This window comes from Pseudorca crassidens, chromosome 19 (genome assembly GCF_039906515.1).
Source record: "Pseudorca crassidens isolate mPseCra1 chromosome 19, mPseCra1.hap1, whole genome shotgun sequence".
Lineage (NCBI taxonomy): Eukaryota > Metazoa > Chordata > Mammalia > Artiodactyla > Delphinidae > Pseudorca > Pseudorca crassidens.
In genome coordinates this window covers 50796596-50823056 of record NC_090314.1, presented here as the reverse complement: position 1 = coordinate 50823056, position 26461 = coordinate 50796596, and the positions used below count along the sequence as shown (strand labels likewise).

At 37.5% G+C, this 26461-nt stretch overlaps 1 protein-coding gene across 12 annotated transcripts in view; it reads left to right on the top strand.

Annotated features, from left to right (window-relative positions):
- The window catches only part of BPTF (bromodomain PHD finger transcription factor), a 139619-nt gene that overhangs the window by 52118 nt on the left and 61040 nt on the right, over nt 1-26461 (top strand). For 9 of the 12 annotated variants that reach the window (XM_067715245.1, XM_067715250.1, XM_067715248.1 and 6 more), the window contains 4 exons: nt 8362-8550; nt 12399-12586; nt 14337-14692; nt 15188-15319. In XM_067715245.1, the coding sequence (XP_067571346.1) occupies nt 8362-8550; nt 12399-12586; nt 14337-14692; nt 15188-15319 (865 nt within the window). The remainder of the gene's footprint in view (nt 1-8361; nt 8551-12398; nt 12587-14336; nt 14693-15187; nt 15320-26461) is intronic. The other 3 variants (XM_067715247.1, XM_067715246.1, XM_067715239.1) reach the window with 2 other exon arrangements.

Genomic DNA, 26461 nt, shown 5'->3' with positions numbered 1-26461 from the left:
ATATTTTTTCATTTTTGTGAATTTTTCTTCCCTGTCTTTTTTTTTCAAAACCACTCTATTGAGGTATAATTAATATACAAAAAGCTGTACATATTTAATATGTACAACTTGATGAGTTTGGAGATAAATATATACCTGTGAAACCATCACCACAATCTATGACATAAACATATCCATCACCTCCAGAAGTTTCCCATACCCTCTTTTTTTTTTTTTTGGTTGTGGACCATTTTTAAAGTCTTTATTGAATTTGTCACAGTATTGCTTCTGTTTTATGTTTTGGTTTTTTGGCCGTGAGGCATGTGGGATCTTAGCTCCCTGCCCAGGGATTGAACCTTCCTCCCCTGCACTGGAAGGCAAAGTCCTAACCACTGGACCGCCAGAGAAGTCCCTCGCATACACTTTTTTTTTTAAACATCTTTATTGGAGTATAATTGCTTTACAATGGTGTGCTAGTTTCTGCTTTATAACAACGTGAATCAGTTATACATATACATATATCTCATACCCTCTTTATTATTTTTTTCTTCTAGCTTCTTAAGATGGATGCTTTGATTATTTTTTATTTTTTCTATGTCTGTTGTCAAGGCTATAAATTTCCCTCTATGTACTGCTGTAGCTGCATCTCACAAACTTTAATATGTTATTTTGTCTTTATCATTCAGTTTAAAATACTTTCTAAATTCTATTATGATGTGGTTTTTTTTTAACCCATTGCTTGTTTAGAAATATATTGTTTAATACTCAAACATTTAGAGATTTTCTTTTTTTTTAATTAATTTTTGGCTGCTTTGGATCTTCATTGCTGTGCACAGGCTTTCTCTAGTTGTGGTGAGTGGGGGCTACTCTTCCTTGCAGCCAGTGGCTTCTCTTGTTGTGGAGCACAGGCTCTAGGCACGTGGGCCTCAGTAGTTGTGGCATGCTGCTCAGTAGTTGTGACTCTCAGGCTGTAGAGCTCAGGCTCAGTAGTTGTGGCACATGGGCTTAGTTGCTCTGCAGTGTGTGGGATCTTCCCGGACTAGGGCTCGAACCCATGTCCTGTGCATTGGCAGGCGGATTCTTAACCACTGTGCCACCAGGGAAGTCCTAGAGATTTCTAGTTATCTTTTTTATTGATTTCTAGTTTAACACACTGTAGTCAGAGAACATTCTGTACGTGATTTATGTCCTTTAAGATTTGTTGAGGCTTGTTTTGTGGTCCAGCATTTGGTTAATGTTGATGAACTGTCTCATATACACTTGAAGAGGATGTCTATTTTTAGTTTTGGGGTGCAGTACAGAACAACTAGGTCAGGGTTTTAATTGTGTTGTTGAAATCTATATGTTTGCTATTTTTTTTCCCCTCTATGGAAGATAATTTTTTTTAACATCTTTATTGGAGTATAATTGCTTTATAATGGTGTGTTAGTTTCTGCTTTATAACATATGCAAGATACTTTTAAGTTATTTCTATTTACTGTGGGGTTGCCTTTTTATCTTTTAAATATTTTTAGTTTTTGCATTATATATTTTGAGCCTGTGTTAGTAGGTGCACATAATTTTTATATTGTTGAATTAACTATATCTTTGTGAAATGTCCTTTATCTTTAATAATACTACTAAACTACAGAAGCTTTCTTTTGATTAGCGTTTGTATTTTATATCTTTTCTGGAATGGAAAGATACTTAAAAATAACCCGAGAATTTAAAATCTCTTTCAAAATACATCTACTTTAGAATTTCCTTAGAAATATATACACACATATGTATACATATATATGGATATGCATATTTATTTATTTCAAGCTGTATTTTGTCAAGTCCTGTCAGAGAGCACTATCATTTTCTTATGATAGACGACATTATGCAAAAGAAAAATTATAAGTCTGTGGTCTAAAAATCTAAAGGAGTGAGAACATAAGAAAAATGGGCAGATTTCATGATTTCAAATTGGGTATGATTCAGAAAGATTTTATGTGGCTGAGATTGAAGTTTAAACTGAAAAGTTGGGCCATATTTTGGGAAATGTTTGTAGACATCACTTAAAAAAGTTCATCTCTGGGGCTTCCCTGGTGGCGCAGTGGTTGAGCGTCCACCTGCCGATGCAGGGGACGCGGGTTCATGCCCCGGTGCAGTAGGATCCCACATGCCGCGGAGCGGCTGGGCCCGTGGGCCATGGCCGCTGGACCTGCGCGTCCGGAGCCTGTGCTCCGCAACGGGAGAGGCCACGGCAGTGGGAGCCCCGCGTATCGGGGAAAAAAAAAAAAAAAACAAGTTAATTTCTGAATATCTGTTCCTGAGATTTTCCACCGCTGCATCTGTATTCCAGACATTTCACTTCAGTTCATGAAAATGGTTATGTTGCCAAAAACGACCCCTTATAGCAAGTGTACTGTTTATTATTCAGTATAACTTCTTTGTAGTTAACAAATAGCTCAATTTCAGAATTACACTTTCGTTCTGGATTTTAGATTAGAAACTTTTGTACCAGATTGCCAGTTTTTCAGTATATAAGGAGAGACAGGGGCATGTGTCTTTCTAGCATCTTAACCTCAAATGTACTATGAGAATTTGTATTCAAACATATAATGAAGACAGCATTTGTTTTATTAAAGTTATGCCTCTAGATTTAATGACTGGGACTAAGAAAATAGCAGCAGTAGATAAAACTGGCTTTATTTCCATAACTATTTATAATTGCTTTGAAAGTGTTTCCATGGACATATTGAAAGTCTAACATCTGTAAAGTTGAACTATAAGAACATATTAATTTAACCTTTTTCTTAACTTTTTGGGATAACGACATCTTAAAAGATAGTACTTTGCTTTAGGTTTGGATTTTATTGTAAGGAAATTAAGTGGAGGTTAAGAGGCTGCTGATGCTGAACTGATGTGCTTCCCGTTTACTTTTACCTCATTGAGTTGATTGATAATGGCTTTTAGAGGTTCTGCAGCTAAATATTACTCTTTTGTTTCTTATTCTTTTTTTTTTTTTTTTTGCGGTATGAGGGCCTCTCACCGCTGGGGCCCCTCCCGTCGCGGAGCACAGGCTCCAGATGCGCAGGCCCAGCAGCCACGGCCCATGGGCCCAGCCGCTCCGTGGCACGTGGGATCCTCCTGGACCGGGGCACGAACCCACGTCCCCTGCACCGGCAGGCGGACTCCCAACCATTGCGCCACCAGGGAAGCCCTTCTTATTCTTTTAAATATGTTTGGTTTTAGCTTCTAGTGTAGAATATTTGAACTGTGAGGACTATTGGTAGGTGATATCTTCTTTGTGGTGTTTTAAAGCAAATGCTTGAGATTTCTTTAATCCTAATGAAGTAAGGATGTAAAGAGTTCTAGAGCAATTCCTCTCAACTGAAATGGACGAAAACTTAAGGCAAATTAACTTGGGACAAGTCAACAAAAAAGCTATGTATTATGAGTTATGATAGTCCTCAGCTTGTTAGCACCTTGAAAGTTTAAATGGACAGATTCTGAATTCAGTTTGCTTTCAGTGGGGTAATGGTTTTTTTTAAGATCAAAATACCTTGGGATGGGATTGATTGCCTATTCTTTTATGAAGTACCATCATCTTCCTAATAGCAGAGAGCACTTTCTATGAAGTATTTTAAGATACGATTAGGTGGAATCTCTTAAGTCCTATCCCAGAGTTATTGTCTTGGTTAAAACCATACTTGGGGTGTATTGTATGCTGAAATAGTTTTTTGTGGGCTAGTGTAGAACCCAATCACTTTTTATTATACTTCTGTGAGAAAATGCACTCTGAATTCTGAGCTCATAAATGAGGGGATGTCTATATACTGTTTCATTATTCGAGAAGATGATTTTTAGACAATTATAAATTAAGAATACAGCACATTTCAAAACTAGATCTACAGATGTGAAAGGAATGATTAGTGAGGAATTTGATGCTATTCATGTGAGACTTCTCTTCCAAATATATGCATTTTCCAACATGAGTTAGTTGATTATATTACTGGTTTGCAGCTGTCAGATTTTAAGTTTGCCATTTCTGTCTTTCATGTAGAATTTTCTTATTATGAACATGCACGAAAGTTAAGAGAATAGTATAGTGACCCCTCCCCCATATTTTAACACTTAGATTAGAAAATCATCAATATTTTGTCATACTAGTTTTACTCATGCTTTTTTTTTTAACTGCTTTTTTGAGTGTGGAGGACTCAAATTTTTAAAAATCGCCCCCCTTTGACCCCATGTGTACACTATTAGATAAATCATAATCCTCAGTTAATTGCACTCATCATTGGTCATTACATATTCCCCCTTAATTTATTCATTCACGTTTGAAATGATCTTTATTAATGAAATAAACACCTAGGAACCTATCACCCAAAACAGAAGTCTAAGTCCTGCTTTGAAACTCACCTGTATCGAGCCATCTCCCTGTTCTCATCGCCTGCATCCTTCTACCCTACCTGAAGTGATTGTCACCCTGAATCCTGTGTTCACTAATATTTTCTTTCCTTTTTATAACAGAAATCCAGTAGAATTAAGACTATTGATACTAGAGGTCAAAGTGATGTATAGCCCACATAACTGTTGCTTCATTGAGTTGATCTACATGGTTTGCTAAAAACTATGTATTTCTGTTTCTTTATTTTATTTTATTTTATTTTTGCGGTATGCGGGCCTCTCACTGCTGTGGCCTCTCCTGTTGCGGAGCAACAGGCTCCGATGCGCAGGCTCAGTGGCCATGGCCCACGGGCCCAGCTGCTCCGCGGCATGTGGGATCTTTCCAGACCAGGGCACGAACCCATGTCCCTTGCATCGGCAGGCGGACTCTCAACCACTGCGCCACCAGGAAAGCCCTCGGTTGTTTTAAACTGTGTAGCAAGTGTGTTGTGTTAAGTATGTCTTATTAAGTGTATGTGTTAAGTATAACTTCGGGGAACTTAATCTTTTCGCTTTATATTACTAATATAATGTTTTATGTTGCTGGAGTTCTTTCACATTAACTGTATTACAATACTCCTCTGTGTAACTATACCACAGTTTATCCCCTTTCCTGATGATGTGAATTTGGGTTGTTTCCTTACTGCAGTATTCTAAAGCAAATCCCAGACCTCATGTTATATCAGTCCTACATACATTTCTAAAGAATATGGACATTTTCTTGTATAATTACAGTGCCATTATCATTTTAATAAAATTGACAGCAATTCCTTACTGTCATCTACTATCCAGTCAATTTAAATTCCCTCACTTAAAAAAATTTTTTTAAACATTGGCTGTGTTTTAAATAACTCCAAATAAGATCCCCGCGTGACATGACATTTGGTTTTATATCTACTGAGTCTCTTAATCTAGAGCATTCTCCCCTTCCCTGACTTTTTAAAGAATCTTAGTATATCCTACTATGGAATATCCCACATCCAGGATTTTCTTTCCTTCTTAGTGTTTAATTTGTTCTAAAGGCTCGATTAAATTCATTTTCAACGACTTTTGGCAAGAATACTTCATAAGCTGTGTTCTGGGTATTTCACATCATATTGCATCAAAAGGCTCATTGTGATGTCTGTATGTTTTACCTTTACAAATTCTAAGATTGATCAGTGAGTTCAAAATCAGCTGTCTATTTGGAAGTTATAGTATATGATTTCTAATTCTATAATTTTTTTCAGTATTTTTTTAACTGGAATTCTTCTGTAAAGAATTTTCCCTCATTAACTAAGTCTATTTGAATACCTTGAAATATAATTAGAGCAGAAATAAATGCTTAATTATTTCTCTTAAAATCTGATTTTCAGAGTCAGGAGTTGGTGTCTACTTACCTTCAGTGGTGATTTTTGAGTTATGAACTTTGGGGGGAGGGGCATGATTTTCTCATTTTAAGTATCTGTTTGAACTCATGGGTCTTTATGTATGCAGTTTGTTTCAGTCAGTTGTAGTTATCATTAATTTGGTTATATTGATTTTCAGGAGGCCCTTTATGTTGGATTTTGAGTCCTTTTTGCTGTGTATGACCCCAGTAGTCTCTTGCTTTTTTGCTTTTTGGCAGAATAAGATATATGTGGCTTATCTTATACATTTCTTACCCCAGACCTGGAATCAGTAATTCCTGCAAGAAGCCCTGGTTCCTTTTTGTGGGAAATGATATTTAGAGACTGTCATCTGGGCCCAAGAATATTTACTGCTCTTGGGCTCTCACTGCCTCTAGGCTTTTTTATTGGGTAGTGTTAGGAAATAGGTATTTTGGAAAAGAAAAAAACCAATTCATGTTGACATTTCAAATTCAGATTGAGGATTGCATACTTAGTTTCTTTTTTTACACTTGTATCTCTTTTCCTTTATACTGAATGCCTTAGTTCCTAACAACAGTAACTTAATTATATACTTGCTTTATCCTGTTATAGATGTCCATTAATAATATAGATTATTTTTATAATTATTGTTAATATCCTGATGTGCATTAATAACAGTAATAAGAAATGATTTAAATAGCATAGTAATTTCATAATACCAATATTATTGCTCACAGTAAGAGTACTGAACCGCATTTAAGATTTTTTTGCAGCTCTTTATCTTTATACCATATTTCCAGTAAGAATGTATAGTCAAAATTCTGTGTTCCAAAGTCACTTGAAATAATCTTTTTCTCTGTGTGGTTATGCCAACAACTTGATACACGATTAGGCTGTTTTCTTTCAGTTTTTAGGGGCTGCATTTCTAACTTGAATTTTTAAAAAATGTAAAACATTTACATGATTCCAAAGTCAAACTTTGTAACTGTTATCTATTCAGAGAATTTCCACTTTCATCCCTTCGTTCTCTAGGTAACCATTTCCTTCCTTTCCCTTACAGGTAGCTATTTTTATTAAGTTTTGGTTATTCTTCTAGTGTTATTTTTTTTTTGTATAGAAAAGCAAAATATGTGCATAAATTCACATTTCTCTCCCTTTCTTACATGAAATTAGCATACTCTAAGTACTGTTCTGCATCTTTCTTTTTACATTTAATCTTGAGATCATTTCATATGTGGATATAATGATTTCCTCAGTCCTTGTTATGGTGCATGATATTTTATTGTATGTACCACCTTTTATTCAGCCAGTGCCGTATTGATGGGCATTTTGTTTTTTCTGGTCTTTTGCCATTATAAATAGTGCTACGGTGAATACCTCTGTAAATATCAGTAAGTAATTTAGTATTTTTGCCAGTGTATTTCAGGGTAGATTGCTAGGTTAAGAGTAAATGCATCTGTAATTTTTCTAGCTATTGTCAGTTCCCTTTTATCCAGTTTGCACCATTTTACAGTCCTACAATGTGTGGCAGTACCTCTTTAACCCACCACCTCTCTACCTGAGTGTATCATGAGACTTGGATTTTTGGCCAGTCTGGTAGCTGAGAGGTAGTTTCTCTATACGATTTTACTTTGCATTTCTCTTACTTTGAATTAAGTGAGCATATTTCCATGTTTAAAGGCCATTTTTCTTTTTCTTTTTCTTTTTCTTTTTTGTGGCTGAATCGCATGGCTTGTGAGATTTCAGTTCGCTGACTAGGGATTGAACCGGGGCCCTTGGCAGTGGAAGCACGGAGTCTGAACCATTGGACCGCCAGGGAATTCCCGCCATTTTCATTTCTTTCGTCACTGTTCATATATTTTTCCCATTTTTCTATCAGGTTGTTGGTTTTTTACTCAAAAAAAAATTTAGGAGCTCATGATGCATTACAGATAGCCTTTGTGATATACTGTCGATGACTTTTAATTTAGGGGATTGATTTAAAAGGTATCTTAACAGTGGCAAAATGAAATGCACAGGGAGGCTGTAGATTTCTGAACTGCCGAGGAAAGACCTAGGCTTTCAGTTTATGGTAGTATTCATTTTGATATACTTTTAGGAACTATACTCTTAGTGATACTATTATATTGGTCTTAAAATTAACCATCACTTAGGCATTACCTTCTAGTTAAACTTGGGGGTATAGAATTCAGGCAGAAAACCTTAGAGATAAATAATCCTGTTTAATTCTGTTTCGAATACTGTTTGAATACTTTATGAAAAGTAAGAATATAAACTTCAGATTTTGAGGGATTTTCTTCACAAAATCACTTCTGCAGTATCTGGCACATCATAAATTTTGTGAGATTGTTATATCACTTTATTATTCTGAAAGATTGTCTGCTTTGTACTACACACTAAGGTGATAAGAGCCTGAGTTAATACTGGGAGACTTAAAAAACAATTCATAGGATGTTGTTTGCAATTTTTTTCATACATTGCATTATTCATACATGAGCAGCTTTTTAAAATCTAGCTTTGTAATGCAACCCTAAAACAATTAAATGTCTTTTCTGACAATTAGTTGTTTTTGATGTGATTTCCAATTTAAAAATCAGATATTCTATTTTTCTAGAAGAACCTAACAAGACATGTGACAGCAGTAACACTAGTGCTACCACTACCTCCACCCAGCCTAATCTGGAAAACAGTAACAGCAGCAGTGAACTAAATTCTTCCCAGAGTGAATCTGCTAAGGCAGCTGATGATCCTGAAAATGGAGAAAGAGAATCTCATACACCTGTCTCTATTCAAGAAGAGATAGGTAAGAATACACTTCATACATTGAAAGGAGCTTTTTTATTTTTTTAATTTTTATTTTTTTAAATAAAAGTTTGATGGGGGTGGGAAGATTTGGATTTTGTTTTCCTTTTTTTTTTTAAAACACAAGTGACACTTGCACTCAGTGTTTTTGTTTTAAAAAAATAAAAAAGCACTTGGGAAAAAATACATCTTTTTCACACCCCCTCCCCAAAGGTAACCACCATTATTTGGTGTGTAACATTTTATATCTTTCTCCGTGCAGTTACATTAATGTATGTATGTTTACAAAAAGTTTTTTTTTTTTTTTTTTAATATAAACGGGATCATTCTGCATGTGTTGTTCTGCATCTTGCTTTTTTCACTCAGTAATACATGTAGGGGTTCTTTTCATGTAATGAATTGAATTTATTCTTTTTTAACTGCTGCATGGTACTCCACAGTACAGATGAACCATAATTCATTTACTATTTCTCTATTAATGGACATTTAGGCTAACAGTTTTTTCATTATTACAACTAGTGGTGCTTTTTAACATCCTCACCATGTATCTCCGTGTACTTGTATTTCTGGCAGTATAGATACAGTAAATGGAATTGCTGGATCATATGGTAGGTACATTTAAAAAATAGTGATGGCTACTGCTTAATTGTACGTTAAAAGGAATTTATACTAATCATTTACATGTATGTGTATTTCTTCATATTCTCACTGAATTTGACATTATCTATCTGTTACATTTTTGCCAATGGTGAAAAGTATTTCATTTTAAAATTTGCATATCCCTGCTTACTAATGTGGTTGACTTTCTTTTCATGTGTTTGCTGAACTTTCTGTGAATTGCTTATTCATATTTTTTGCTGATCTGTTCCTACTGAATTTTGATATTTTTCCCAAATGAGTTTTAGGAATGCTTTATGTATTGTGGGTATTAATTTTTGATTTTACCTATATATTTATATAGTCATTGCTTGTTTTTAACCCTTTCTGTTGTTTTATAAAGAAATTTTTACATTTTTTATGCAGTTAAATTTATCAGTCTTTTTCTTTAGGATTTCTCTGGATTTTGTGTCTTACTAAGGAAGACCATCCCTATCCCAAGAACATACATATATTTTACAGTAATTTCACATAATACTTCTATAACTTTGTTTTTAATCCTTCTGGTGTATAATTTTGTGTATGATACGAGATGGAGATCTGTCTTAATTAGAACCTTTTCAATTGCAAGTGACCAAACCAGCTTAAACTAGCTTAAGCGAAAAGGGAATTTAATTAGCTCATATAATTGGGAAGTCCAAGCCATCACCAGGCATAACTGGACCTCCAGGTATCAAATCTCTTTCCATTTTCCTCTTTCTGTCTCACCTTTTGGATCTGCATATGTTTGTGTGTTAACCTCATTCTCTCCTAATACAGACAGGCTTTCCCCAAGTGGCAGGGAAGATGGCATCAGCGGTTTGTATTCATATCTTTCCAAGGTCTGTGACCCAAAGGCAAGGCCCCTACTCCTGCTCCAAATCAAAAGTCCTTGAGGAAGGAATTTGAGTGGCCTATCTTGGATATATTGTTCCTACTCCTGTGGCCAGGGCAGGCAAGGTATTATGATTGATGGCTCCAGCAAAAGTATATAATTGGAGTGGGGTAGGAATGGTTTTCCAAAGAAGGAGAGATGCTGTGAAGATAGGAAACAGCAAATATCCACAGTTCCACCCTAGCTCAGTACAAACGTGTGTATTCAAATTAAAAAAAGCCTCTGCCTAACATAATGGAAAGATCTCACCCACAACTGAAAATTTTTTCAAAAACTTCTCTCCCAAAATGAACATCTGGTAATTTTAACTGTATCTAGGATTTCTGTGTATTGTGTGTATTATTTTGATTATGTGTGGTTGTGGCTTATCTTGATCTTACAATCCATGAGCCAAATTATGAACTTAGCTACCTGTAACACTCATTAACCTGATGGTGGATGGTGTTCTCTGATAAACCTGGCTGCCCTTTTCTGGGAGGTTTTCTGGGAGAATGGATATGGATGAGAAGTGAGAAGCATACGGGAAGGTCCCCCTTCTGGAGGCCATTCTTCTTTAACAGGCTAGATCCAGCTGACTTCTGTCAGGGATGGCCTGCTGGAAATTGCTGTAGGTTTGAATAATTATACATCCCAGTGTGACAGGTTTGGGGTTTTTTCTGGCAGTAACACCCCCTTATAGATTGCCTGAATACCCAGCTAGTATCTAATGCCCAGAAACTTGGCTCAGAGTCTCTGAGGGTAAACCCCCTCTACTTGCCCAGTTTGTCTGCCCCAGCCCCCAGGTGAGCGAAGTCTGTCTAGGCTCCTGCCTCTTGACTCATTAAACAGTGAGTTAGGGAGGCTAGGGCCAGGCAGCTCTGTACTCAGCCTCCAGGCTGCATCACAGTGATCCACTCCTTTAAACAGGAATGTGGCCTTCGGGCAGGGTGTGCTAGACAATGACCTCCACTCTTAGCCTTGTTCCCTCTCTCTGCTCCTTCAAGTCATACCCCCAGGGATGAATTTTCTGCCTCCTTTCCCTTATTTGCACTAAACTTAGCAAGTGGCAAAGGATTGACTCTCACCTGTTGGATTGTTGGCTCTAAATTGAGGCGCTTAATTTAAAAAGTGCTGTGCCATTCCCTTTCTGCTTTTAGGAAGTCTGGCCTTGACTAAATGATGTCTAAAAAGTCTTTATTGTAGAACTTCAAAGACAGTCCCAAGAAGTAGCCACTGTAGGGAATTCTCCGGCAGTTCAGTGGTTGGGACTCCACACTCTCACTGCTGAGGGCCCGGGTTCAGTTGCTGGTTGGGAAGTTAAAATCCCTCAAGCCGTGTGATGTGGCCAAAAAAAAAAAAAGTTGCTGCTATAGTTCATCATGTTGGCACAGAACTCTAGCATGGGTAGAATCATGGTCTGAGAGCCGAGAGAAAATTGTGGATAGTCTAACTAACCAACTGCTTTGCTACCACACATTGAAGGTTACTAGCTTTCCAGCCTGAGATGGCAAGATACCCAGTACCCCTACCCCATCCTGATTTAGTCAGTGCCATATTTTCTGCTTGGTTTTTCATTCGCCAGTGCCACACTGTCTTAGTTTTTAAAAGCTTTAAATTAAGAAAGAAACAGGAGATCTTGTTCAACTGTCTGGCCAGTGGAAATTGGATAGTGATGCAGTCATTTTAGAACGTATAGAAATTTTCAGCTGAAGTGAGATTTTTGGAAAAGCAGAAATTGCTCCTTGGCAGTTACATCTGTCACTTAAAAAAGTAAGATATTATGAAAATGTGAGAGGCCTTTATTGTATCTAAAAAAGCTAATGTAGTCGATTTTCACATGTACAGTTATCTGCATACACAGATAATTGTCTAGATTCTTTAGGAAAGAATTCACTTAACATTTATGTTTATAAGCTTTAAATTATTAGGTATTTAAACAGAACTTCAGTGGAAATCTTTCTAAAATTAATTATATCCTTTACTTTTAATACAGAAATCCATGTCGAATATATAAGGCAATGTTTTATTAGTGTGCATTTTGAGTTATGTTTGTTAAATCTGTAGCAGCCCTTCCTCTTTTCTAGTAGCTGCTTTAAAACAGATAACCTGGCATGTTTGAATTTCCTGTAAAATAATAAATGACTCACAGTAAAGTTCTGACATACTTTCTTTGGAGTAAAACTTTAAGAATTAATGCATTTGCTTTGGCTGTTCAAGGACTTTTTATTTTCTGGATCTTAGTTGTCTACCAGATAGAAGTTTTGGATAAGTAAGGTGTTATTACTATATGTAATTTACTTACTGTTAGCAATTACTTTTGGCTTTTTATTTGATAACAGGTGATTTCAAATCAGAGAAGTCTAATGGGGAAATAAGTGAGTCTCCTGGAGGTGGAAGAGGAGCGTCTGGTTCAACTCGGATTATCACCAGGTTACGGAATCCAGACAGCAAACTGAGTCAGCTGAAGAGCCAACAGGTGGCAGCCGCAGCCCACGAAGCAAATAAATTATTTAAGGAGGGGAAAGAGGTGTGTTTTTCCTGTTTAAAACAAAAATCTCTGGAATGTAAAATAATTTTTAAAATAGGGGCAGGAAGTTTGTAGAGGTACTTTTGAACTTTATTTTCCTCACTTCCAAGAGTGTAACGAGATTAAAAGTGTTAGGTTTGTATTATGATAAGTATAGCTGTACACCCAAATTTCAATCCATGCCTAGAAATGCTGTAAATGGGTAGTATTCTTTCTTACTGTATGGTTAGTTTTATTGTATATAATTCTAAAGAGATAGAGGCTGCTTCTTCACATGTGGGAACAGGTAGGCTGTTTGTGGGCTTTATTAAAGATTTAATACTCAATTCTGGCTGTAGTCATTTTAGATGAACCTGCAGCTAAAAGATAAGACTTACCCCTTGATAGCAGAGCACAGTGTGTAGAACAGCACAGCATCTCAACTCTGACTGTGAACAAAAAGATTGAAGCTAGGACTCAGTATTTCTGTCTCCCAGCAAGCCATGATGATAGAATAAGGGCCACAGCTGTGTCTCTCAGATTTGAGAATTATTTGCAGGGTAGATATGCAAGATTATGCAGTGTTTTGTTTTGTTTTGTTTTTTAATGCAGTGTTTTTAACATCAAAGAAATGGCTTTAAGGCAGCGGCTTTCAGGCTTCTTTTTACTCTGACCCTCACTAAGACATTTTTCATAGCAACCCAGTACGTTCAAAAGTTTCCTGAAGTAGGGCTTCCCTGGTGGCACAGTGGTTGAGAGTCTGCCTGCCGATGCAGGGGACGCGGGTTCGTGCCCCGGTCCGGGAAGATCCCACATGCCGCGGAGCGGCTGGGCCCGTGAGCCATGGCCGCTGAGCCTGCACGTCCAGAGCCTATGCTCTGCAACGGGGGAGGCCACAACAGTGAGAGGCCTGCGTACTGCAAAAAAAAAAAAAAAAAAAAGTTTCCTGAAGTAGTATTTTACCATGTGGGAAGCATTCTGGTATTTTCTTTTCTAGTCTATTGTATTATATTTCATTTTTTTTAAAGCTGAATAAGCCCCACTATTGATTTCACAGTCCACTAAAGGATTGGAATCAACTATTTGAAACACTATTTTAACGTATCCATGGGCTTTTATCTAAAGCTGGAATGATAAAAGGAGCAGAAGAAAAGGTATTTTTAGGAATATATGTTTGCGGGAATAGTACATGTAATGCCCTCATGCCCTCTTTTGTCTCTAACCCCTGTATATTGTAAGCTTGAGAAAATGATTGGTGAATGATTTATGTATCACACATTTAGTTTCATGTGTATATTTGAGATACATGAAAGTACTTAATAATGTCCAACATATGATAGGCACTTTAATAGAGCTTAGCTTTCTTTCTTTTTGCAGGCATATCTTGGTTGTTTAATTATAAACAATTAGCTTTAGCTTTTAACTCAACTTTTAAACTTCAGAAGTTTAGGGACTTCCCTGGCCGTTCAGTGGTTAAGACTTCGCCTTCCAATGCAGGGGGTGCGGGTTCGATCCCTGATCGGAGAGCTAAGATCCCACATGCCTCTCGGCCAAAAAACCAAAGCAGAGAAAAACAGAAGCAGTATTGTAACAAATTCAATAAAAGACTTTAAAAAATGGTCCACATCAAAAAAATCTTTAAACTTCAAAAGTTCAGTCATAAGATGTATCTTAACTTACTTTGAATGATAAATTACAAATTATTGAAAGACAATTGATCAAATTTACATATTTGACATAAATAATGGAATCTTCTTATTTTCTTGGTTAGGTACTGGTAGTTAATTCTCAAGGAGAAATTTCACGGTTGAGCACCAAAAAGGAAGTGGTCATGAAGGGAAATATCAACAATTATTTTAAGTTGGGTCAGGAGGGAAAGTATCGCGTCTACCACAATCAGTACTCCACCAATTCATTTGCTTTGAATAAGCACCAGCACAGAGAAGACCATGATAAGAGAAGGCATCTTGCACATAAATTCTGTCTGACTCCAGCTGGAGAGTTCAAATGGAATGGTTCTGTCCATGGATCCAAAGTTCTTACCATATCTACTCTGAGACTGACTATCACCCAGTTGGAAAACAATATCCCTTCCTCCTTTCTTCATCCCAACTGGGCTTCACACAGGTAAAGGAAACTAAGGTTTATTTATTGCTGTAAATATAGTAAATATTTACAAAATGATTATTGCAGTTGCATACTTTAAACTGTCATTATTAATGAATTGAGTGAAGTCATTTTAGTCAGCAGAACACTGAGGATGTTAGGAATATGAGTAACTTTACTTCTAAAGTTACCGATCCAACACTAACATTGGAAAGATTTCTGGAAAGCAGAGTCTTTATTCCCGGAACCAAATGGAGTCCAGACAGAGTTCTAGAACATCATAGAAGGTTTAAAGATTTGGAGGACGAATTGACCTCTGAGAGTCCTCCAGTGTTTAAAACCTATGATTCTGTGAGGTAGAAACTTCCAGTAGCAGTGTATTTTATACCTGCTTAGCCTAGAAGCATATGCCCTATAAGATGAAGTCTTCATAAATTACAGCTCTTGTGCTTTTAATTTAAGATCAACAAGATGAAATTTTGTTTTTTCCTTTTTTTTTTCCCTTCTGAAATTTAGGGCAAATTGGATCAAGGCCGTTCAGATGTGTAGCAAACCCAGAGAATTTGCGTTGGCTTTAGCTATTTTGGAGTGTGCAGTTAAACCAGTTGTGATGCTCCCAATCTGGCGGGAATCTTTAGGACATACCAGGTAAGTGAATTCTGAGCCTTGTGAATGGTGTGTTAGTGTCCCTTTTGGAATATTAGTCTATTAATAATGAAAGTTAATGTGTTGAAAAGGCCATAATAAAGACTTAGCTCTTCTTGACCTCATTTTCCTCCTATAAGATGGAGGAAAACATGTAAGATGTAAACCTGAATAAACATTAGTTCTTATTTAGGATATAGGATTATAATGAAGATGAGAAGAGATCAGGTATATGAAAATTAAAAATATGTTCTAAAGTGAAAAGTGTTTTTATTGAATAGAAGGAATGCTTATATTTTTTGAATATTTATTCTGGAGTGTGCTAGACATCTTGATTTATTTAGAGTCGAGTATCTGGCCAAAGATCATGTAGCTCCTAAGTAGACCCAGAGTTGTGTGACTTTAGCAGATGGTTACCAAAAAAGATAAATTTTGTGACTTGAATCTACTTTTTAGCCCTAATGGATTTATTTTTTAACTTTAATTTTTAAAAAGTTCTTATTATAAACCTAATATAAGTTTATGGTAAAAAATGTAAATTATTATTCAATGTAAAAAGTAAGGCTCCTTCTACCTTCCCTGCCCCTCTACAGGGCCCACTCCAAAGGTATAATGCTGTATTTTTTTTAAATTTAAATATATTTTGTGTTGCTTTCTACACCTGTGTTTTATCTTTTTTAAAAAAATAAATTTATTTATTTATTTATTTATTTATTTATTGGCTGCGTTGGGTCTTTGTTGCTGCGCGCAGGCTTTCTTTAGTTGCAGCGAGTGGGGGCTACTCTTTGTTGCGGTGCGTGGGCTTTTCATTGTGGTGGCTTCTCTTGTTGCGGAGCCCGGGCTCTAGGTGTTCGGGCTCCAGTAGCTGTGGCACGCGGGCTCAGTAGTTGTGGCTCGCGGGCTCTAGAGCTCAGGCTCAGTAGTTGTGGCACATGGGCTTAGTTGCTCTGTGGCATGTGGGATCTTCGTGGACCAGGACTGAAACCCGTGTCCCCTGCATTGGCAGGTGGATTCTTAACCACTGCACCACCAGGGAAGCCCCCTGTGTTTTATCGTATAATGAAAAATTTTAAGAAAAATAAATATGCCTACTAAATATTTTTCATCTGCTAAGGGTTGCTTTCAGTTTTCTGTAGTGTTTCCCCCCCATAAATCTTATGGATATTCTTTCCTCTCTCCCTCCTATTTTGATTGTAATTGCTGCTACTGGTAGAAGCTTCCACAAATGGAATGGACTTAATTCTTCCTAGGATTAAAAAAAAAAAAAAAACAGGGTTAAGTTAAGGTGCTACGAACGGTGCAGCCCAGGAGAGGAGAGCTAAATGGGTGGTGTGCCTGTATTTTTCTCACTGCCGCCTTTTCTCAGGGCAGGGAGAGCAAGGGGAAAGTCAGAGGCAATTGTGAGGCCTATATTTCTGTTTTTCCTTCTTGCATTTACTTCCAGGCTTTCCCCAAACTCTTCTGTCCCAACAGTCTCCTATTCAGTGCTCATCCTGAAACTTGTGTTGGTGGTCTCTGGTGGCAGAGACCAATATTTTGAGAACTAAAGCTAAGCTAAATGTTGCTAAAGAAAACTTCAGTACTCAAATGTAACTTAAAATGACTAAGTCAGGGCTTCCCTGGTGGCTCAGTTGTTGAGAGTCCACCTGCCGATGCAGGGGACACGGGTTCGTGCCCCGGTCCGGGAAGATCCCACGTGCCGTGGAGCGGCTGGGCCCGTGAGCCATGGCTGCTGAGCCTGCACGTCCGGAGCCTGTGCTCCGCAACGGGAGAGACCACAACAGTGAGAGGCCTGCGTACCAAAAAAAAAAAAAAAGACTAAGTCAAAGCTTTTATAAATTCGTTTCTAAATATTAAACATTCTAATGAAAATGCAATTCATTTTTTTTTTAGTTAGGGTTTTTTCCCCTCCTGGTATGTCATTATGACTAGTCTTTTATCCTGTTTTTTTTTATTTTTTAAATTTTTTTTGGTGCACTGCGTGGCATGTGGGATCTTCTTTCCCTGACCAGGGATTGAACCCGGGCCCTCGGCAGTGAGATCGTGGAGTCCTAAACTTTGGACAGCCAGGGAGTTCCCATGACTAGTCTTTTTTTTTTTTTTTTTTTTTTTTGCGGTACGCGGGCCTCTCACTGTTGTGGCCTCTCCCGTTGCGGAGCACAGGCTCCGGACGCGCAGGCTCAGCGGCCATGGCTCACGGGCCCAGCCGCTCCGCGGCATGTGGGATCTTCCCGGACTGGGGCACGAACCTGCGTGCCCTGCATCGGCAGGCGGACTCTCAACCACTGCGCCACCAGGGAAGCCCCATGACTAGTCTTTTAAACCTGTAACTAGAGTTATAAAATTGTATCATGAATTGTATTAGTATGACACATCTGGTAATATATATGAAAGAACTTTTTTTTTAATTTTGATGAGGTGATATAAAATAGCATACTCTGAATTTTTAAAAAATTAGAGACCATGATTCATGAAAATTAGAAATTAATAATAGGACTTACACTTTGGCAGTAGTATGGTCACAAATGTTTAGGTGACAGACTTCTAAGACTTGATCCTAAGGCAGTATCTAGAAATTCAACCAAATATTTTATTATAAAATGTTTGTTTATTATGATATTCAATAGTAAAGGTTTGGAGGCAGGATCTTTTTTGAAAAAGTTTATGAAGTCTTGGTTGAAAAACATTAAAGAACACCTAAATAAATGAAAACATATCTCCTGTTCACATATAGGAAGACTCAGTGTCTTGACAACGTCAATTTTTCTCACCTTAATATACAGATTAAGTTCAAACACATTAATAATTATAGTTGGGCTTTCTGTAGAATTTCACAAGATGGTTAAAAAGTTTTTATGGAAAGGGGCAACAATAGAAAAGGTAAATTTGAGGGACGAGGTGGAAGGACTTGCCCTCCCATGTAACAAAACTTACTTGGTAGCTATAATACTGTGGTATAAACAAATAGACCAGTGGTACAGAATAAACAGTCCAGAAAGAGACCAACCCATATATGGAAATACAGTATGTGTTGGAAGTAGCATTGGAAAGGATGAACTGTCTAATAGAAGATGAGGAGGAAATTAGTTGTCTGTACAGTGGTAAATTGAACTTCATTCTTTATATTATACACAGTAGTCAGTTCCAGGTAGAGTAAATTCTAAATGAGAATAACAGATGTTAAAACTCTAAGAAGAGAATATAAGAGATTATCTTTGTGACTCTGGAGCAAAAAAAGTTCTCTTCTTCCTCGCTTCCTCTCTCCTTCTCCATTTCCTTCCCTTTTTCCTCCCTTCTTTGCCTCTCTTTGCTTTCACTCGTTCCTTCTTCCTGCTTTTCTTCCTGCCATACTTCCTTCCTTTTCTCTTCTGATTGTTTTATTTCCTTCTTGATTCATTCAGTATCTCCCCTAACATAGCTAAGGCAGGCTTTATTTATTTCATTTGTAAGAGTGCTGTCTGTCAGATTTGAATGAGTATGCATGTGTATGCCTGTGTGTGTGCACGTACTAAAAGTGACTTTCCTTCTTCACATTTATTATGTGATATGTACATAAGATTGTGTGAAATACATAAGCTATAATGGGTAATAATAAAATGAACACCTGTGAATTCACCACCCAATTTAAAAATAAGAACATTATTATTGCATTTACTTTGCATTCATATTACCTTGCCTTTCCTGAGAGATAACCATCATTTTTACATTTGTGTTTTGTTACACCCTTCCTTTTACTGTGTAGTTTTATCACATATGTATATAGCAGTAAACAATGGTTTTCTGTGGTTTGAGTTTTATAGTAATGTGTCATCCTAAAAGACTGAATCCTAGACTGGTTGAAGGTGTTTTTATTGTTTTATTATACTATAATCAAAAAAGGATTAGTATACACAGTATATTCAAGAACTTCTACAGTTCAGTAAGAAAAAAAATCAAACTATTTAGTAGAAAAAAAGGCCAGAGGTACAAACATAATTTAGGGAAGAGGAGACACAAATAGCCAAGAAACGTGAAAAGATGCTTAACCTCCCTAGTAAGTTGGGGAAAAAGCACATTAAAACTAGGGGTTGGGCCAACATCGTTTTCAATGATGAAAAACTGAAACCATTTCTGCTAAGTTCAGGAACAAGATAAGGTTGCCCACTCTCACCACTATGACTCAACATAGTTTTGGAAGCTTTAGCCACAGCAATCAGAGAAGAAAAAGAATTAAAAGGAATCCAAATTGGAAAAGAAGAAGTAAAACTGTCACTGTTTGCAGATGACATGATACTATACATAGAGAATCCTGAAGATATTACCAGAAAACTACTAGAGCTAATCAATGAATTGGGTAAAGTAGCAGGATACAATATTAATGCACAGAAATCTCTTGCGTTCCTATACACTAATGATGAAAAATCTGAAAGAGAAATTAAGGAAACACTCCCATTTACCATTGCAACAAGAAGAATAAAACATCTAGGAATAAACCTACCTAAGGAGACAAAAGACCTGTATGCAGAAAACTATAAGACACTGATGAAAGAAATTAAAGATGATACAAACAGATGGAGAGATATACCATGTTCTTGGATTGGAAGAATCAACAGTGTGAAAATGACTATACTACCCAAAGCAATCTACAGATTCAGTGCAATCTCTATCAAACTGCCAATGGCATTTTTCACAGAACTAGAACAAAAAATTTCACAATTTGTATGGAAACACAAAAGACCCCAAATAGTCAAAGCAGTCTTGAGAAAGAAAAACGGAGCTGAAGGAGTCAGGCTCCCTGTCTTCAGACTATACTACAAAGCTACAGTAATCAAGACAGTATGGTACTGGCACAAAAACAGAAATATAGATCAATGGAACAGGATAGAAAGCCCAGAGATAAACCCATGCACTTATGGTCACCTTATCTTTGCTAAAGGAGACAAGAATGTACAGTGGAGAAAAGAAAACCTCTTCAATAAGTGGTGCTGGGAAAGCTGGACAGCTACATGTAAAAGAATGAAATTAGAACACCATACACAAAAATAAACTCAAAATGGATTAAAGACCTAAATGTAAGGCCAGACACTGTAAAACTCTTAGAGGAAAACATGGGCAAAACACTCTATGACATAAATCACAGCAAGATCCTTTTTGACCCACCTCCTAGAGAAATGGAAATAAAAACAAAAGTAAGCAAATGGGACCTAATGAAACTTAAAAGCTTTGGCACAGCAAAGGAAACCATAAACAAGATGAAAAGACAACCCTCAGAATGGGAGAAATAGTTGCAAACGAAGCAACTGACAAAGTATTAATCTCCAAAATATACAAGCAGCTCATGCAGCTCAATATCAAAAAATTAAACAACCCAATACAAAAATGGGCAGAAGACCTAAATAGACATTTCTCCAAAGAAGATATACAGATGGCCAACAAACACGTGAAAGGATGCTCAACATCACTAATCATTAGAGAAATGCAAATCAAAACTACAATGAGGTATCACCTCACACCGGTCAGAATGGCCATCATCAAAAAATCTAGAAACAATTAAATGCTGGAGAGGGTGTGGAGAAAAGGGAACGCTCTTGCACTGCTGGTCGGAATGTGAATTGGTACAGCCACTGTGGAGAACAGTATGGAGGTTCCTTAAAAAACTACAAATAGAACTACCATATGACCCAGCAATCCCACTACTGGGCATATACCCTGAGAAAACCATAATTCAAAAAGAGTCATGTACCAAAATGTTCATTGCAGCTCTATTTACAATAGCCCAGAGATGGAAACAACCTAAGTGTCCATCATCGGATGAATGGATAAAGAAGATGTGGCACATATCTACAATGGAATATTACTCAGCCATAAAAAGAAACGAAATTGAGCTATTTGTAATGAGGTGGATAGACCTAGAGTCTGTCATACAGAGTGAAGTAAGTCAGAAAGAGAGAGACAAATACCGTATGCTAACACATATATATGGAATTTAAGAAAAAAAAATGTCATGAAGAACCTAAGGGTGAGACAGGAATAAAGACACAGACCTACTAGAGAATGGACTTGAGGATATGGGGAGGTGGAAGGGTAAGCTGTGACAAAGCGAGAGAGAGGCATGGACATATATACACTACCAAACGTAAAATAGATAGCTAGTGGGAAGCAGCCGCATAGCACAAGGAGATCAGCTCAGTGCTTTTGTGCCCGCCTGGAGGGGTGGGATAGGGAGGTTGGGAGAGAGGGAGACGCAAGAGGGAAGAGATATGGGAATATATGTATATGTATAACTGATTCACTTTGTTATAAAGCAGAAACTAACACACCATTGGAAAGCAATTATACTCCAATAAAGATGTAAAAAGAAAAATCTACAGCCAATAAATGCTGGAGAGCGTGTGGAGAAAAGGGAACCCTTTTGCACTGTTGGTGGGAATGTAAATTGATACAGCCACTGTGGAGAACAGTATGGAGGTTCCTTAAAAAACTAAAAATAGGGGCTTCCCTGGTGGCACAGTGGTTGAAAGTCTGCCTGCCGATGCATGGGACATGGGTTCGTGCCCCGGTCTGGGAAGATCCCACATGCCGCGGAGTGGCTAGGCCTGTGAGCCATGGCCACTGAGCCTGTGCGCCCAGAGCCTGTGCTCTGCAACGGGAGAGGCCACAGCAGTGAGAGGCCCGTGTACGGCAAAAAAAAAAAAAAAAAAAAAAAAAAAAAAAAGTACAGCAGAGTGAAACAATTCTTCGTCTGAAAATATATGTAGTGTGATTCTATTTATGTAAAGGTTAAAAGAATGTGTGCTAATATAATGCTGTATTGTTTAGGGATGTAGACATTTGTGGTAAAAGTTTAAAGAAGTGTAAGGCCTATATGCTTGACACTTAAGAAATATGCTTCTAAATAAATAACAAATGGTAAAAAAATCATAATGGAAACTAGAAAACATTATGAATTGAATGTTCATGAGAATACAACATAAACTGAAATTTGTGGTAAACAGCTAAAGAGTACCTAGGGGAAATGGGTAGCCTTCAATGCTTACACTAAACAAGAAAAACTGCAAATTAACTAGCTAGGCATGCGTCTCAATGAGTCAAACCAAAGATGGGAAATATGTCAATATTTGATGAAATAGGAAGCAGATGTGTACCTTAGATACTATTATATTTACAAACCTCTGATGAGATTATCAGGAACGGGGCGGCGGGGGGGCGGATAAAGAACAAATAACCAATATCAAGAATGAAAAAGGGGTCGTAACAAACAATATTTCTGAATCTCTCTCACTGATACTTTGGATTTCAGACCTTCACAGAGTCCACTAACATAGCATTCAGGCTTCCTACATCCATAGAGAAAGTGCCCCACTGGACTCCTCCTTTTGGGTGGGGGAAGGGTTGGGGAGGAAGAGTCCCACTGATCTGAATCATTGGATAGTAGGGCAGAGGCCACACTCTTGGGCAAGAAAAGGATTTCTGGTTCAGTTTGAAGGATATCACTGCACCTATCAGTAAGGAGATGGGCAGGACCAGATGATTTCATAAGGAAGTTCTTCAGATTTTAGGAAACGGGTAATTCTGTTTAAACTGTTCCATAAAATAGAAAAAGAAGGAAATCCGGTTCAGTATTATTTCTGTTAGTACAAAACTGTTCTAAAACTTGTTAAATAGATAAATAGAAAATCATGGCCCTGTCTCATTTATTAATATTTACCATTGATTAATAATTAATAGCAAATAGAAGTGTATGCAAGAAATCTTAGAGCATTAGCAAATATAGTCAAGAGTAAATTAAAAGAATAATAAATCATGACTAATTTGACTTCCTCTAGGTATGGAAGATTTGTCTGTTCTTAGGAGATTATTAATACCTTGCTATTTTAAGAAGTCAAAGAAAGAAAACTTTGATTTTCTCATTAGATGTCAAGAAGGTATTTGTTTATTAAGAAGATATAAGTTCATTATTAATTCTTGGTTTATAAAAAAACTTGGGTAAGTAGAAATAGATGAATGCCCCCTCCCCTTTTTCGTAAAAATGTATTTCAGACCAAACCGTCATGTTTTTTGATGAAACCCTTGAAGTATTCCCATTAACATTTAGGTGGAACAAAACAGAGATCCCCACTGTTGCTGTTATCTTTTAACTTTTCTTTAAAGTATTAATGCAATTTACTGAGAGAAATAAAACATAAATAGGTAAATGTAGGGACAATTATATATAGTTGATCTCATTATATACTTAATTGACTGAAAAACTATAAAACAATATGAAAATTAATTAAGGTGACCCCCATACTGAACAGTCGGTTTTATATATGCAGATAGTAACCATGAAGAAAAGCGGGAGTTCTGAGTTAAAATAACAAATTGAATGAGCACATCTAATTTTGCTCCCCACTGAACTCCACCAAAACTATGGCAAAGGGATTTTTTCAAAGCATAAACCCACAAGGGACAAGGGGAACAACGGAGAAGACAGCACCAGTAAAACTGCAAGCAGTATTGCCAGAGGATGAGTGGTACCCTACCCAGGAAAGCCAAATCCCAAGTCAGTGGGGGAGAACTGAGAATTTTCACCCGTCACGCCATAGAATCCTCAAAAGGCACAAAAGCAGGAAGAGCAGAGCAATGCATGATTCTGTCTCTGCAGTGCACCTGTTTACACATGGTCCTGCCAGGTACCCTGAGTGTGGTGAGCGCACTGTCTTCTAGGCGTTGCTTATGACTGTGCCCTCTGATTGCACCACAAGAGGCTCTTAACTTGTGAAAGGTGACCTGGAGACAAATTCATTTTTTCCTGGGAACCTTCTTTTAATAGTGACAATATTGTTCTTGCTCATGCAGCTAGTTTTCTTCTTGCTGAGTTTTCAAAAGCCAAACTTTATATTGTTTGGGATACACACATAGGTGGTGGTAAAACTATAAAGAAAAGCAAGGGAAATGATAACACAAAAGTCAGGATAGTGGCTGCCTGGGGGTGGGACACACTAGTTTTGGATGTAGTGGTTATTGATAAGGTTCTGTTTCTTAACTTGGTTACAGTTTACATATTTCTACAAATTACAATGAAGAAAACATCCAGCAACGACAAAACACCTCAAACCAGGAATATATTTAATAAATATTTAGGAGCATGTAAAGAAATCGTTAAAACTTTACTAAGGATATAAAGGATACTTTGGGACTTCCTTGGCAGTCCAGTAGTTAGGACTTTGCACTTCCACTGCAGGTTCAATCCCTGGTTGAGGAACTAGGATCCACTTGCCGTGCAGGGGCCAAAAAAAAAAAAAGATACAAAGGATACTTTGAGTAAATGAAAAGATACATCATATGCTTACATATGTATGTTGCATTTTTCTAAAGATGCCATGCAGTATATTAATTATATTGACTTAATCTATCAAATTTAATATTCATTTGCATTGTGAATAGGAGTTTTCTTCCTGGAGGGAGAGGGAGGCATGACCAAAATGATACAGATATTTCCTCTAGAAAATGTGTAAGAAAAGGGAAGTAGGTATTTCAAAAAAAGAGAATAGATATTTAGAATGTATCTTGAAGCTATGATAATCAGAATAATTTGTACTACAGAAGAAGTAGAGCAGTGGAATCAAACAGAGAATCCAGAAATAGACCTAAACACATGTGGGAATCCACTGTGATAGCTTTGCCTGTCAGAGAAGGAGAAGAGGGCGTGTTTGGGGAAAATATCACCCAGATTCCTGCCTCAGCAAAAACATTCAGACAAATGAGGATTGAAAAATACCCAATATATTGTTAAAAACTATAACAAAAAACTTAAGAGCGCGTGGATTAATTTATGTTTCTGTTGTGGTACTTTCTTTTCAAACAGCTATAAAACCCAGATGCCATAGATGAAAAAGTGGATATATGTATTTAAAGTTCTGAGTGGAAAAATATTATAATCAAATCCAAAAGACAGATGACACACTGAGGAAAAATATGTGCACCACAAATGGAAACTTTCCTTTTATAAATGAAAAAGACCTTTTATAAATGAAAAGCCCATTACAGATAAGACACAGGATTTGAACAGGCATTTGGCAGAAAAATAAATATAAAAGGCCAGTAGACATAAAAAAGTGGTTACTTCTCTCATAATTAAAGAAATGTAAATAAAAACAGTGGGATAGTATTTCTTCTCTCTCAATTGGGCTAGTAATTGAGAAGTTTGGTACCAACTTGAGTGAAGGTGCGGGAAAGCAGGGTTGCTTTATAATTGATGGCAGTGTGGAGCGTACAAATCTGAAGAGCAATTGGGCACCATCTGTCAGCACTTTAAATATAATACTCTTTGGACTCAGCCATTCTACCAGTGGGAAACATAAAGGGATATTCCTCAAGTTTGCTAAGAAACACGTAAAACATGGTTTCCTGTAGCTTTGTTTGTAATAGGAAGAGAAACACAACAAAACCCTGTGGAGGTGGGGAACGGAGTTGAGGCTCAGTCCACACTCCTGGCCCGGCTCTCTGAACCGAGGATGTGTGGAGGGAGCCCCTGCCCCCAGTGCACCCGCCAGTACAGAGTGGTGTCTGGAGGCTCGTAGTACCAGCGTCAGGCTGCCAGCAGTAGCCAAGATTTCTGCCCAACTAAGTGGAATTGAACCCCTGCAGAGCTCACCTTTCCTGCTGCCTTTTCCCATAAGGATTGTGTTGGAGATAGTGAGAACTGTAGAATCTATTCTGGGGGAGCGGACATCACAGTTTAGCTACAATACTACCTCACTGGCCTGGCGTCAGCAAGATGAAGCCTGTCTTTGATGATGAAGATGGACCTGTTCCCCATGTGAACACCAAGAGCACAAGCTGAGTGCCCAGCTTAACCGTGCGTTCCCAGAGTGTCACTGTACTGGTGTTCTCCCCAGACAGTGCTCCATTCCTGGCCACCATCTGCGAAGATGGCTCAGTTGCTGTGCCAGACCTGGCCTTTTATAGGTGTTTAAAGCTGAACCCACAGAAACCCTGTTGAGAAATACTCCTTGGTCGTAGCTCAGTCACTACTTCTTCACTCTGGAGAGCTGAGGCTGGCAGGTCATCCACTATGTTGTGCCTCCAGAGTTTTGCCCACTCCCTGGTTGCAAACTATGGTATCTGAGACTAAATTAGTCCCCAGTGAGAATCCACTCCCTTTCCTCTCCCATCAGTAGTGAG